This window comes from Stenella coeruleoalba, assembly GCF_951394435.1.
Source record: "Stenella coeruleoalba genome assembly, chromosome: 1".
NCBI lineage: Eukaryota > Metazoa > Chordata > Mammalia > Artiodactyla > Delphinidae > Stenella > Stenella coeruleoalba.
In genome coordinates this window covers 31,300,051-31,315,545 of record NC_137169.1, presented here as the reverse complement: position 1 = coordinate 31,315,545, position 15,495 = coordinate 31,300,051, and the positions used below count along the sequence as shown (strand labels likewise).

Genomic DNA, 15,495 nt, shown 5'->3' with positions numbered 1-15,495 from the left:
GGGCCCCTTATAGTTCTATATAAATTTTAGGATCAGTTTGTTGATTTCTACAAAGAAGCTAGCTGGGATTCTGATAGAGACTATACTGAATATGTAGATCAATTTGAGAAGTATTGCCATCCTAACAATATTGTCTTCTGATCCATGAATGCCTTTACATTTTTAAGATTTTCTTTAATTTCCATCACTAATATTTTGTACTTTGAGTATGTTTTACCCTTTTTAAAAAAATTAATTAATCTACTTATTTACTTATTTTTGGCTGTGTTGGGTCTTCATCGCTGTGCACAGGCTTTCTCTAGCTGCGGTAAGCGGGGGCTACTTTTCGTTGTGGTGCGTGGACTTCTCACTGCAGTGGCTTCTCTTGCTGTGGAGCATGGGCTCTAGGCATGCAGGCTTCAGTAGTGTGGCTCATGGGCTCTAGAGCGCAGGCTCAGTAGTTGTGGTGCACGGGCTTAGTTGCTCTGTGGCATGTGGGATCTTTCCAGACCACAGCTTGAACCTATGTCCCCTGCACTGGCAGGTGGATTCTTAACCACTGTGCCACCAGGGAAGTCCCAGTTTTACCCTTCTTTTGTTAATTTTTTTTGCTTCATTCTTTATGAAGCTATTATTATAAATGGAATTTTCTTAATTGCATTTTCAGATTGTTTTCAAATATGTCATATGCTGTATTGTCTCTTTCCTCTCCTTTTGAGACTCCCATTATATGCAGACTGCTTTACATGCAGATGAACCAGCTCACAGTTAGGTGCAGCCAATAGAAAGTTCTGTAGGACATCCATCTCACCCACAGGTACCTGTTGTCTTTCCTCTTAATCATGTGCCTTTTTGTCCCTGTGATGGTGGAGTTGGCAGACTCACTAGCGAATCTGTCCTACATTCCTTTGCGGAGTGATTTCCTGGAAACCTGGCGTTGCCCCACCACGGCACGCTGTCTGAGAGGAGGTGGTAAATTGTTCCTCTGCCTGAGATGGGGGCTTCTTTCCTTCCCTGGAGTCGTGAGAAAGCTTCTGAGACTCTGGGGCTTTTGAACTTTGGACTTGGCTCAGCAAAAACCCTGATGGTGTGGAACAAAGTTGTTTGAGCCATGAGGGCAACAGAAAGGAAAGTCTGAGATCTGCTCAGCCCAGTCTTGCACTTCTCCATCCCCAGCAGTGACTCCCAAGCCTGGTCAGTGCTTCCCCCAAGGGACAGTTTGGAAAGGGGTGGTGGGTGGCCTGGAGGGCACCCAGTTGTCACACTTTGGGCCTTTTGAGGATGTGGTAGACTTCCTGCCTTGTACAGAGTCCTGCACAGTGAAGAACTGGTCCGAGCCTACACATCACCTATGTAAAATTCTGGAACATATTTATCCCCCTAGAAGAAACCCCATACCTCTTAGCAGTTATCCCAGTCCCTGCCTGGCAACCACTCACCTTTCACAGTCTCTATGAATTTGCCGATTCTGGACATTTCATATAAATGGAATCATACGGTAAAAACAACAACAACAACAAAACTGCTTTATATTATTCCATAAATAAGGGATTCTTTTTTTTTCCCCTACAATTTTTTTTCTCTCTCTACTTTAGTCTTGATCATTTTCATTGATCTGTCTTCATATTAACTGATCCTTTCTTTTACAGTGTCCAATCTACTAAGACCATTCAGTGAGTTTATTTGACATTGTATTTTTCAGTTCTAGAATTTTCATTTGTCCATAACAAATTTCTTTATATGTACAATAGTTTGGTTGACTTTTTCTCCTTGATTATGGGTCACAATTTTCTTAAATTTTCATAAATTTCAAACATTTTGTTGCTTCTTTGCATGTCTCATAATTTCATATTGTATTCCAGATACTGTTTCTAAAAGAATAGAAGCTAATAAAGTATACTTCTTGCTTATTTCCCAAAAAGTAGAAATCCCTTCCTCTAAGCATTAAAGGAAGTGATCATTCAGATTCTACCTAGAGGAGGGTTGGAGCTGAGTTGCCACTTGAGATTGATTTCACCTGTGATTAACCTAAATGCCAACTTTCCTAGGTGCTGCTTTTTGATCTTGTTAGAATTTGAGCTGGGAAGGTGTTGGTTGCACTTCTAGATATTTGGGGTTCATCTTTAGAGTCAACTCTGATAGGGTCCCAGAATGTAATCACCCCTGAGAATGTGCACAACTACATTATTTATGCTTGTCAGCAATAAGTAATAAACCTCCTCAGCATTAAATCCAGAGGAAATATCCCTCCCCTCTTCCAGGATTCCAAGCAAGAGTCATTCATTGGCTCCAACTGGGTCATGTGCCTGCTGTGGATCATTCTTGAAAATACAGTAAGGACAGAAAGCAAAATTCATGAACTACGTGCACAATTTGCTGCCATTTGTTTATAAAGGGCAAAGAAAATGTGTGTATGTATGTGTAGACACAGAATCTCTAGGATACTCAAAACACTGATTGCCTCTAGGGAGGGGAACTGGATGCCTGGGGAAGATTTTTCATTATTTATCCTTTGTACTGTTTGAATTTTGAGCCACATAAATTACCTATTCAGAAAAATTAAATGAAAAATTGAAATGCAGTTGCCAAAATATTTAGTGGTTTCCCTTGTGGCAGTCAGGGTTAAAAAGCAGAGGCCAAAGAAGTTATGAGTCCCATTTACCAGAGTGAAGAGAGGGGGCAAGGGCAGCAAGTAACTTAGTGTTTAATCATCAAGAGCAAAGCACCTCACAGCTTTCTCTCCCTCCTGACCCCCCAATCTCAGTCCTACTCTAGTCCAATGTAGTTGTTCAAAAAGATACAGCCCCAACTCTGCTTGTTCTTATTCAAATGCTTAAAGAACAGGGGTTTTGGAGCTGGCTCCTTGCTTTCACCAGTTCATAACACTGCTGTCCTACTTTCTCAAAAAAGCAATTAAGGCACAAAGTTTGCTAAATACACAAAGACAAGAGGCAGTGTTGCTTATCCCAGAGCTGTGTGTTTATGGGTATCTGATGTAAACAAAGGCTTCTGATATTCTGTAAACACATCAAGGCAATGTTTTCCAACAAACACAACTAAGTGTTCTCTATCACTCATTTTTTACCTTTAGGTAAATACAATCTTGTGGGATTTCCGTTCATTCTACAACCCAGAGCTCAAGAATAAAAGATATCTTTGAATGAAAGAGCATGTACCTACCTTAAGACTTGATTAACATTCTACTTTCCTCTCTGGCATTTCCAACTGGCCTCTGCTTTTCCATAAACATGTATGCACCTAAAAGCCATTTGGGGCTTTAAAACTTCAGAAAAGTTTGTGTGTTTACAGCACAGTAAAACAACCTAACACAGGGCCACAGCACAGGATCTTGCTGGAAAGCCTCCAGCTTTATTCTCCATTGTGACTGATTAATGATTAGTTTAAGAAAACTCTGCTTAGGGCTTCCCTGGTGGCGCAGTGGTTGAGAGTCCGCCTGCCAATGCAGGGAACACGGGTTCGTGCCCCAGTCCGGAAAGATCCCACATGCCGCGAAGCGGCTGGGCCCGTGAGCCATGGCCGCTGAGCCTGCGCGTCCAGAGCCTGTGCTCCGCAATGGGAGAGGCCACAGCAGTGAGAGGCCTGTGTACCGCAAAAAAAGAAAAGAAAAGAAAAAAAGAAAACTCTGCTTGGCTAACACAAGGAATAAGCAGGGCCCGCTCAAATGCCAAATCCCCTATTTTCAATATTGAGACTAGGACACAATGTATTTTCCCTTTTGAGGAGAACTTACATTCAAGCCTTACAGCTTACATTTATGACTCAAAATGCTGTAAGGCTAACAATGATCAATCTGAAAAAACAAAAAAAAAATTGCAAAAACAATTCGATTTAAAATAGCAGTCGCAAAAAAAAAAAAAGAAGAGATGGTTTTGGGCTTCCCTGGTGACGCAGTGGTTGAGAGTCCGCCTGCCGATGCAGGGGACACAGGTTCATGCCCCGGTCTGGGAGGATCCCACATGCCACGGAGCGGCTAGACCCGTGAGCCATGGCCGCTGGGCCTGCGCTTCCAAGCCTGTGCTCCGCAACGGGAGAGGCCACAACAGTGAGAGGTCTGCGTACCGCAAAATAAATAAATAAAGTAAAATAGCATCTAGGGCTGCCCTGGTGGTGCAGCGGTTGAGAGTCCGCCTGCCGATGCAGGGCACACAGGTTTGTGCCCCGGTCCGGGAGGATCCCACATGCCGCGGAGCGGCTGGGTCCGTGAGCCATGGCTGCTGGTCCTGCACGTCCGGAGCCTGTGCTCCACCACGGGAGAGGCCACGGCAGTGAGAGGCCCGCGTACCGCAAATAAATAAATAAATAAATAAAAATAAAATAAAATAGCATCTAGGGGCTTCCCTGGTGGCACAGTGGTTAAGAATCTGCCTGCCAATGCAGGGGACACGGGTTCGAGCCCTGGTCCACGAAGATCCCACATGCTGCAGAGCAACTAACCCCATGCACCACAACTACTGAGCCTGCGCTATAGAGCACACAAGCCGCAACTACTGACCCCACATGCCACAACTACTGAAGCCCGATGCCTAGAGCCCATGCTCTGCAACAAAAGAAGCCACTGCAATGAGAAGCCCGTGCACTGCAATAAAGAGGAGCCCCCGCTCGTTGCAACTAGAGAAAGCCCACGGGCAGCAATGAAGACCCAGAGCAGCCAAAAAAAAAAAAAAAGAAAAAAAAATAGCATCTAATAGCTAGTCAACAAGGACCTACTGTATAGAACAGGGAACTCTACCCAGTACTCTGTAATAACTTATATGGGAAAAGAATCTGAAAAACAGATATATGTATATGTACAACTGAATCGCTTTGCTGTACACCGCCACTGTAAATCGACTATACTCCAACATAAAATAAAAATTTTAAAAATAGCATCTAAAAAAATGCTTAGGAATTAACTTAAGGAGGTGAAAGGTTTGTACAATGAAAACTATAAAACACTGCTGAAAGAAATTAAAGACATAAATAAATGGAAAGAAATCTCATGTTCATGGACTGGAAGACTTACTAAGATATCAGTACTACCCTAAGCAATTTACAGATTTAATTCTGTCCCTGTCAAAATCCCAATTTTTTTGCATAAATAGAAAAACCCATCCTAAAATTCATATAGGCTCTTAAGCGACCCTGAATAGCCAGAACAATCCTGAAAAGAACAAAGCTGGAGAACTCAAATCAGGAGGACTGTTGACTTTGAAACTTATTACAAAGCTACAGTAATCAAAACAGTGTGGCACTGGCATAAAGACAGAAACATGGACAGACAGAACAAGAGTCCAGAAATAAACCCTCACACATATGGCCAAATGACAAGGGTGCCAAGATCATTCAATGAGGAAAAGACAGTCTTTTCAACAAATGGTGCTGGAAAATCTGGATATCCACATGCAAAAGAATGAAGTTGGACCATTACCTAACACTATATTTTTAAAAATCAATTCAAAATGGACCCATGACCTAAAAAACATAAAACTTGGAAAATATAGGGCAAAAGCTTCACAACATTGGATTTGGCAATGATTTCTTGGATATGACATTAAAGGCAACGAAAGAAAAAATAGAAAATTGGACTTCAGGAAAAATTTTTTTTAAAACCCCAACTCAATTCAAAAATGGACAAAAGACTTGAATACACATATATCCAAACAAGATATACAAATGGTCGATAAGCACATGACAAGATTCAACATCTCTAGTCATTAGGGAAATGCAAATCAAAATTACAATGAGGACTTCCTTGGTGGTGCAGTGGTTAAGAATCTGCCTGCCAATGCAGGGGACATGGGTTTGATCCCTGGTCCGGGAAGATCCCATATGCCACGGAGCAGCTAAGCCTGTGCACCATAACTACTGAGCCTGTGCTCTAGAGTCCGTGAGCCACAACTACTGAAACCCACATACCTAGAGCCCGTGCTCTGCAACGAGAAGCCACTGCAATGAGAAGCCCATGCACCACAACGAAGAGTAGCTCCTGCTCGCTGCAATTAGAGAGAATCCGCACACAGCAATGAAGAGCCAACACAGTCAAATAAATAAATTTAATTTAAAAATAAATTTAAAAAAAAAACTACAGTGAGATACCTCACTTCCATTAGGTGGCTATCAAAAAAACCCAGAAAATAACAACTGCTGGTGAAGATGTGGAGAAATTAGAACTCTTCTGCAGTACTGATGGGAATGTAATTGAAAGCAGGGTCTCAAGGAGATATCTGTATACCCATATTCATAGCAGCATTATTCACAAAAGCTAAAACATGGAAGCAACCCAAGTGTCTACTGACAGATGAATGGATAAGCAAGATGTAGTATATACATACAATGGAATACTATTCAGCCTTGAAAAGGAACGAAATTCTGATATATGCTACATGTATGAAGCTTGAGGACATTATGTTAGGTGACATAAGCCAGTCACAAAAAGACAAATAGTGTATGATTCCACTCATAATGAGGTACTTAAGAGTAGTCAAAATCACAGAGATAGAAAGTAGAATAGTGGTTGCCAGGTGCTAGGGGGAAGGAGGAACAGGGAGTTATTGTTTAATGGATATAATTTCAGTTTTCCAAGATGAAGAGTTCTAGAGATGGATGGTAGTGATGGTTGCACAACAACGTGAATGTACTTAATACCACTGAACTTAAAACCACTTAAAAATGGTTAAGACGATATATTTTATGTTATGTGTATTTTAACACAATAAAAAGTAGTTTAAGAAATGCTGCAGGATATCTGAGGTTTCCATTATATTCTCAACACTTACATTAATTTTCTAGGGTTCATACCTTCCCTTCTACATCTGGAAACATGTTTCTAAGGACTCCCCTGGTGGCTCAATGGTTAAGAATCTGCCTGCCAATGCAGGGGACATGGGTTCAAGCCCTGGTCTGGGAAGATCCAAAATGCTGTGGAACAACTAAGCCTGCGTGCCACAAATACTGAAGCCCAAGTGCTCTAGGGCCCGTGTGCCGCAACTACCGAGCCCATGTGCTGCAACTACTGAAGCCCACATGCCTAGAGCCTGTGCTCTGCAACAGAGAAGCCACTGCAATAAGAAGCCCGCACACTGCAACGAAGAGTAGCCCCCGCTCGCCGCAAGCAGAGAAAGCCCATGCACAGCAACAAAGACCCAACACAGCCAAAATAAATAAATAAATAAAATAAAAACAAAAACCAAAGAAAACATGTTCCTAACCATGTCAGTTAGAAGTACTAATATACCACTAATGTATAACACACATAACACACAACACTGATAGCAAATTGAAACAATAGTGTTGCCTCTTCAAAATGAGGTTATCTGAACTTGGCATTTTCTTAAAGCCTTAAATTTACACTTCACAGACCTTAGCGTAAACACACAACCACCCTCTGTACTGCCTCTCCCTCCCGGCCCAAGTTAGTGCTTTACAGAAAATAAACCAGAATCAAACACTGCAACTTCTTAAATGAGTTACCATATTTAAAGTACCTACATAGTAAGCATTCGTTAAGTGCTCCTTATTATTCCCTAGATGCTAATTTTTAAGAGAAATGCATTTTCTCAAACTTAAAAAATAGGTTGCAACCTCAGTACAGAGAAGTATGATCCAAGAGAATATAGAACCAATAGGAGAGAGCAATCCTTTATTTTTAGACACTTTCACAAAAGGGTTTTCAGTACGTAAAGTTTCCAGCAGAGAAGAGAGAACGTGAAAATCAGCCTCCAGCCACCGGCAGCTGCTCTGCTCAGGGTCAAGGATCCTCCTTGCCCAGGTGCTGAGGTGGAGGTGTGTACTTCCCTTCCTTTATTAGCTTATCCCGCTGCCTCTCGATGGCACTCAGACGTTTCATCTGTCAAAGGAAGAAAGTATTTAAACTTGGGGGAGATATGCACTGGAAAGTGAGGGCTGGAGAAGCTGAATACAAAATTGGTTTCATTTTTAAACTATGGAAGTCTTTCATCCTAGAGGGCCTCTGGGATAAATCCCTTCTTTAAAGAACCCATTTCCCAAGCTTTTAACAAATAAATTTCTGGTATATATAATAATATCTCCTTGAAAACTAATAACTAAAATGTTCCTATGATATAGAGGAATACAGGTATTTACAAAAACAATACAGATCCAAAGGCTTTAAGAGGTATACTTGTGCATATTAAAATCTTTTAAAATATTAAAAGCTGAGATCATCTCACAGCTTATATATTCCTGACCTCTCTATGTGAAGGTGGCACTGCTGCTAGTAACTGTTCACTGGGTATGAATGAAGCAGAAATAGCCAAAGAGGTCTCTGGACCACACTGAAAGAAAGACGTGGTATGTGCTCAGCTACTAGTCACTCGGATAGGCAGAGCCTTGAGTTCTGCCTCTTCTCAGTAGGACATTCCCAATAGAGGAAAGCCATGCTATTCAAGATTGTATGAGAACCCTAATTCATGGATTCTGTGACATGGAAAACAGACTTACTAATCCTGACTGCACTATTCCGTGGCTCAAAACCCAACAGCTTTCATCTTACTGAGAGGAAAAGCTGACTCCTTCCCTGGAATGACTTAAAAAGCCCACGCCTCTGACTTTATCTCTTAATACCCTTCTCCTGCCTCTCTGCTCCAGCTCAGAGACCCTTCCACTTGCTGTTTCCTCTGCCCGGAACATTCTTCCCTCATGTGCATGTGGTTCACTATCTCAAAGTCTCTGCTCAAATGTCTTCTATCACTGAGCTCTTTTTGTAGCACTCTATTTAAAAGAGCATACATGCCTTCTCCTGCTTCCTATCCTTCTCCTGTTTATTTTCACCACCGCACTTACCAACACCGGACACACTATTTTCCGTTGTTTGGAAATTTTCTGTATCCCACCGCTCACTGTCACCCCCACCCCTGCCCCACTGCCCTGCATATAAGCTCCATTAGGGCAGAGACTTTTGCTTACTGCTGTATTTCCGGTACCTGGAATAGTTACTGACAGAATAGGTGATCCAGTAAATATTTTTTGAGTGAATGACCAGGTTTTCACAAAGGCATGAAGAGGTAGTATGTTCAATTAAACATCCCATGAACTTTAAAGAATTAGTTAGGATGTAACTTCAGTAGGAAAAAAAACTCTAGGTATCCTAAATACTAATATAAACAATAACCATTTTAAAAACTGCATTCTTAACATTTCTCCATTAAAAAGTCTCCCAACAGACTAGTCATGGCTGAGCTATCACACCATCATATGTCAAGTCTTTCTTCCACCTAGAACCAATCACCACTTGGTGTTCTGGATACAAGCACAGGGTCTGGAACCAGCACTGCCAGGTTCAAATGCCATTTCCTCTTACTGGGCTATATGACCTTAGGTAATAGCCTTAATATTTCCCTGCTTCAACTTTTTAATCATACAATGGGGAAAATAAACATAATGCATCTCACAGGAGATTACTGTGAGAAATATATGCATTATTACATTCTAAGAACTTAGAACAGCGCTTAATTCTAATTCCTTGATTCACTAGCTTCTTCACTTAGATGACCTCCAAAATGGTAACGTATCTATTCATAAACTCACAGGATGAGGAGTGACCTTAGAGTAACACTTTATATTTCCAGATAAGGAAACCAAGACTACAAGAGAAATGACTTGCTCAAAGTCACGAAACTAGTAGTGGCAAAACCAGCATCAAAATCAAGGTCTCCAAACTCCCAATCTAATGTTCTTCCTGCCTCATCACACTGTCTCTTCTTGGTGTTAATTTTCCATAATGAGTAAAGTCTTAATCTGAGCAAGGAATAAGTGGGGCCCGCAGAAGACAAGTTAAGACATATTGTTAACTAAATAGCTGGTAGGTGGCCAACCATGACCCATCCTTGTCCCTCAGTAATACTACAATATTACTCAATGATCAATATTCCTTTAGAGATCAATACAAAATTATTACCTGACACCCCTTCATTCCTTCCAAATTTGGCTTCACATAATCCAAATGCCAAGAGCAGATTATAAAAAACAAGAAATTTAAAGTTTTTGATACAGATAACTTTGAGAAACATTTAAGTGAAAATCTAAATTGTATCCCTGAACCCCAAGGAGTTAAGAGTAATAAAAACATTTATATTTGTTATATCTGGAGCACAGAAATAAGCAAAATGATGGCCCACAGCCAAAGATTTCTTCTCTAAGGGAGAACAGGGCCCTACATGTTATGCACATTCAACTCTTGAGGAAGCAGACACCATGCCATTAACCTTTTTTTGCCCCCTGCATTTTTGGTCAGGCTCACCTAAAGCAATCTCATTAACACCTCCATCCTCCCCAGAGTAGAAATCAATCCAGAGATTGTTTTATCAGTTTCAATGTAATAGATCTACAGGATTTTAATCTCTTCCCCAATGAGGATTGGATATATATATTGGGTTGAAATATATTCACCCAAAGATTTTCAAGGACAAACACCCAATGCTGGTTGGTATTCTTTACTTTATAGTCTACGCAAAAATGGAAATATACACATGAAATTTCTAACCTGGTGGCTGCAGCAGGATACAATGCTAAGGAAAATATGTGAGAACATTAGGAAGAACACTGAGGAATAAGAGGCCCTTGTCAGATCTGAAGGTTTTTAACTTCCTTGACATGGTACCTAAGTACGGAAGGAGTTTCACCACAAAAGTTTTGCCAATTCACATTGGGCAAACTAATGCCCAGTGACCAATTAAAAATACTTAAAAGTAGCCCCAAAGAAATGAGGAAGTAATTCAGTGCCTGTCTCCATCACTTCCTCACCGTTTTCTGTCGAAGTAGACACTCTACGAAATCATCATATTCTATCTTGCACTCTTTCTGCGCGCGAATACCACCAATACCATGTGCGCACTCTATCCATTCTTTTTCAAAAGCATGGCATCGACCTGGAATCTTGAGAGGCTGCTCAGCACTCTGGATTGTCATCCAGCGGTCTAAGTCAAGACCCAGCCTTTTCTGCACATCAAAGAAAGGCATGGCTGAAGTGGAAGAAAAAGAAAGAATGCCGTAAAATTGCAATCAAATGAGAAACTTCTGAGAAAAATGAAATAACTTAGATACATAGCTCTCAAGAAAGCTATTTTATACTATTCTCCCAACTACTTCTCCCCAAACTTTTTCATTAGACAGGTTCTTCCAGTTTATGGTAGATGAGCAATTTCTGTGCTTTCACAAAACTCAAGGAAGAGACAACTAGAACTAAAAAACAATGCATTAAAATCCTCTATACTGATAAGGTCATTTTTATCAAAAGTTAAAAAAAGTGTTTATATTTTGACTCAGTTATCCCAATTCTTTGAGATAGATCTGAAGAATAACTGAAATAAACAAAAAAGCACAAGCATGAAAACATTTCTTTACATTTTCCGATCCATATAATTTAGATGACACTTCTAAGAAGCCATCCTGAAATGGTTATGTCCCTCCTGTGTTAGCACAGCATCATCGACTTTTCATAGTACTTCCCACACCCCTGTAATGCACTATCTACATGAATGCCTCCCCCATTGAACAATGAGTGCCTTGAGGGCAGGGACCCGGTAGGAGCTCAGTAACTGTTGGGGAAAAAAAAAAAGAATTTCAAACAACTTTAAAGTGCAACAATAGAGAAACGGATAATCAAATCTGGTACCTATCTGGTAGAACATGAGGGGAAAAGAACACACATGAAACATACACTTGAATACTGAATGAAAAAAAGGGGGGATTACAATAATGCCCCCCAAAAAAAACTGTCTGCAAAAGAAGACTGGAAGGAAGCACAAAAAAGGGTCAATAGTTACCTATGAGTGGCAGATTTACAAATGAACGTAATCTAAAATTTTTCTACCCATTCTTTCAGTCATTTACTTAGTAATAGCGTTCCAGACACTGGGATGGGGAGGAAAAGCAGTGCAACCTAAGCACTAAAATGAGGACACACACGTGGAATTGGGAACCCAATGGAAAAGCACAAGAGGTAGAGCTCGAAGTAGGAAGCACCAATTCTGCCCATGAGACTGGAAAATGCCTTTGAGATAGGTGGCGCTTGCCAAGTGAAGCTCCGTGAGCAGAGTATTCCAGTAGGGCACACACAACACGAGTTACAGCCGGAGGTGCTGGGTATGTCTGGGGGACACTGAGCACCCAGACGTGGCTGGAGCGCAGAGTGCATGTCGGGAAGAAGAACGAAACGAGCTTAAGAGGTTGACGGGGCCCAAATCCCGCAGGGCCATGCAAGCCGGGACAAGGAGCGTGGACTTAAGGTTAAGAAACAGAAGGCCAAAGTATGAGTCCGCCACAAAGCTACGTTAACCTGGAAAGAGAGCCGAGAGAGGCGCGGCCTACAAGCTTCGATGACACTGGCTGTGTGGACCAAGGGGCCTGGAAAAGCAGAAAACACGGCCAGGGAGAACGGACACCCAGCAAGCCAAGAGGAAATCTGTTAAAGAGATCTCGGAAGGAAGCTCCTTAGGCTTAAGCGTCCCGCAAACAAACGCAGCCCCTACCGTCCAGCAGCTGTGTCCTTGACTCCTTGCTGACTCCGCTACTAGAAGATCCTCAGGTGACAATGAGGCCTGCCGCAAAGGAAGCCCGCAGCGCGACGCTTGCAGCGCGACGACGGGAGCCGACCTGCCTTCCGCAGTCGCGCCCTGGAACCATAGAAACCGAGCCTGTCGATCTGCGCCTGCGCGACCGACTGAGTTGGCTTCCAGAGGCTGCGGATAAGCCGACCTTACCTAGACAACTGAGTAAGAGGTGGCCCGGGGGTTAGTGATTTCCTGCTGCCTCCTCGTGCTGTACCTTGGATTCTCACGACAGCAGTGATTGGTGAGGGACTTAACCAAGGGAGCCCCCCTCATCCCCCTCCAGTAGCGGTTAAGCTCATGGAGTGTGGACCCACCCAGGGTGGGTTCCAATTCTGGCTCCGCCACTTCTGTGTCAGCCTGGAAAAGTTTCTTAGCCTCACTGTGCCTCGGTTTCATCTTAAGATAAAAATATCTTAAAATACAATAATGGTACCTACAGAGTAGGATTGCTTTGGGGATTGAATGAGTTATATTAAAGCACTGAGGCGTTTCCTGGCACGTGGAAAGCGCTCTAAGGCAATTGCAGTTCTTTGATGTCGCAGTCTGTTTTTACTTTGCGGATTCGGGAAAGTCGTCAGAGACCATGCCCCTCCTCTGTTTCAGAAACTCCAAAGGCTCCCTTTGATTACAGCAGGGGCTCCGAAGTGATGGTGGAGGGGGAGGGACTGGGGGGGGAGGTAACATAGGCAGTGTGTGGTATGATACGTTGCGGGAGTGGGAAGAAAATACTAGAATATTTCTAATTTTTGTGTTTTTTAATTTCTTGTTTGTGTGTTAATGTTTATAAAGTGCATAATATTACATTAGTTGTACATATAAATAACTTGTAAATATTTATTTTGGGGAAGTTTGGGCCGAAAACCTTTTCCTTTTTTTTTCCGCTGAAGACAGGAGGTTTTATTGATGCTGATGGGAGTAGGTGGGGCCCCCTGGAGCCCGGAGGGGGTGGGGGTGGGGCCGAGTCAGTCAGTGGATGCAAAAGGCCTGAGCACTCGGGGGTGGGGGGGTAGGTTGGGGCACATTCATCTTAGGATTCTATGGCTCCTTCTCTGGGGAAGGGAGAGAGTATCTTGAGGGGGGAGCAATTTGAAGAGCAGCGAGGGAGAGGTTAGGGATGGCTGAGAGCCCCTAACCTGAGAGAAGTCACCACAGTAGGCAGCAACATCTGTGTGGAAAGCTGGATCAACTCGTCAGTAGAGGAAAGTGGGGAGGGGGCGCTGGGTTGGCTTCTTGGGGAGGGGTCTGACCTTGGCCTGGGTGAGCTCTCGAGAATACCTAGTGTTCTCAATCAGAGTGGGGCAGGGCCCAAAGCCCCTTTCCCTGTGGGCCTCCTTAAGGAGAAAAGGCTTTCGGGGAGCCCCCTTGGCAAGGGGTGCCAGAATTATTCGTAAAGGCACAGCTGGGGGCAGACAAGGCACAAAGGCACAACTGGTGGAGGGCAGGGGCAGCCTCCAAGCTGAGTGTCAGGGTCACAAGAGGACACAGGACCACCCACGCTTGCTAGGCATGGGGTTGACCACGGCCTGGACAGCCTCAGCAAACACTTCCTTGACGCCGTCCTGCTGCAGGGCCAAGTACGCGAGGTAGCGCACAGCGTGGATCTGCTTGGCCAGCACCTGGCCCTGTTCCTTCGGGCGTCATAGGGTGTCAGGCTGGGCTCTCAGGTCCTTCTTGGTGCCCACCAGGAGGATGGGCACATCGGGGCAGTGGTGGCACACCTCTGGATGCCACTTGTGCCACACATTCTCATAGGAGGGCGGACTGGCAATGGAGAAACAGATGACAAACATATTGGTCTGTGGGTAGAAGTGTGCGCAGAGGCGGCCCTACTCCTCCCGGCCCGCTGTGTCCCACAGGTGCAGGTTCACCGTGCGCCAGCCCTGCAGGCGCTATAACTGTCGAACGCTGTGGGGAGGTACTCCTTGGGGAAGGCGGTGGTTGTGTAGCAGATGAGCTGGCACGTCTTGCCCACAGTCCCACCTGTGGGGGGGGCGCTTTGTGTAGCCTACCACCCTACACTTGATGCTCTCCATGGTGGGTGCAGCACCATCAAGTGTAGCCTACCACCCTACACTTGATGCTCTCCATGGTGGGTGCAGCTGCTGCGGTGGAGGCTATGCCTCCTTCCCCTTCTGGGCCCCTCTGGATGCAGTGACCTGGTGCCCTCCCCGCCACAGGGGAGCTGGGGGCAGCAGCAGCTCGGGGCTGGAGACTTCTCTTCAAGTGATGTGCTCTCAAAACTGTTTAGAGAAGTTCCAACCTTTCCAGCCTCATTGTCCCAAATCCCCTGCCTAATGCTCCAACCAAGAGCTTGCTCTAACAGCGTCTTCCAGGAAAAGTCCTGCCATCCAGTCTCTTTGATTTTTTTTTTTTTCTCCCTTCCCCTGGAATGACACCATTCCCCCCCATCCCGTCTCCATTTTTGCATGCCAAATTCCTGCTCTGCTTCAGGACTTTAGCATAGGTTTTTCTCCAAAATGGATTAACTGTCCCCAAGCCCCGGGTTCATCCACTCTGGAGAGAATTCCTAAGTTCCCACGATGTTCTGGTTTTGTTCCAGCATTCCAATTCTCCCTTCCTTCCCCCTTCATCAGGTATAGCCCACCTGAGATCAGTTTCAGTTCAGCTAGAATTTCCTGGGCACCTAATGCATGCCCGGCACAATACTGGAGGATTATGGAATTGGTAACTCATGGCCCTTGCCCACAAAATACTAGAGGTAGCAAGGTAGTGATCACCACCACCCCTTCCACTTCTCCCACTTTCTTATGTTGGTGATATCATCTTCCCAGCCATTCAGGTAGGAAACTCTGAAGTTGTATTTTGCCTTTTCCTCATCTTTCATCCAATACTTAATTACTTGCCAAATTCTTTCAAATATTCCTTCTATAGGTTTCCAATTTCTTTCTTCCTTTCTGCCTCCCGGCTCCTCACTTCAGTCTGTTTG

General features: G+C 43.7%; 1 protein-coding gene and 1 pseudogene across 2 annotated transcripts; both read right to left on the bottom strand.

Moving 5' to 3' along the window:
- Nucleotides 1-7,583: 7,583 nt before the first annotated feature.
- On the bottom strand, nucleotides 7,584-12,580 carry NDUFS5 (NADH:ubiquinone oxidoreductase subunit S5). Its single transcript, XM_079937596.1, has 3 exons — nucleotides 12,468-12,580; nucleotides 10,741-10,958; nucleotides 7,584-7,825 (listed from the first exon to the last, which is right to left on the bottom strand). Exons 2-3 carry the CDS (start codon nucleotides 10,954-10,956, stop codon nucleotides 7,727-7,729), a joined length of 315 nt encoding a protein of 104 aa, XP_079793722.1. The 5' UTR covers nucleotides 10,957-10,958; nucleotides 12,468-12,580; the 3' UTR covers nucleotides 7,584-7,726.
- A 1,437-nt stretch (nucleotides 12,581-14,017) lies between these two features.
- LOC307189303 (rho-related GTP-binding protein RhoG-like) lies at nucleotides 14,018-14,822 on the bottom strand (annotated as a pseudogene). Its single transcript has 3 exons — nucleotides 14,809-14,822; nucleotides 14,613-14,765; nucleotides 14,018-14,553 (listed from the first exon to the last, which is right to left on the bottom strand). The product of its transcript is annotated as a rho-related GTP-binding protein RhoG-like (transcript).
- Nucleotides 14,823-15,495: the final 673 nt, after the last annotated feature.

Excerpts from the sequence above, each read along its gene's own strand:
- NDUFS5 (XM_079937596.1), bottom strand. The coding sequence starts at position 10,956 with ATGCCTTTCTTTGATGTGCAGAAAAGGCTGGGTCTTGACTTAGACCGC. Across the intron at positions 7,826-10,740 it reads GTCTACTTCGACAGAAAACG|ATGAAACGTCTGAGTGCCAT; the intron begins GTGAGGAAGTGA and ends TTCCTTTGACAG.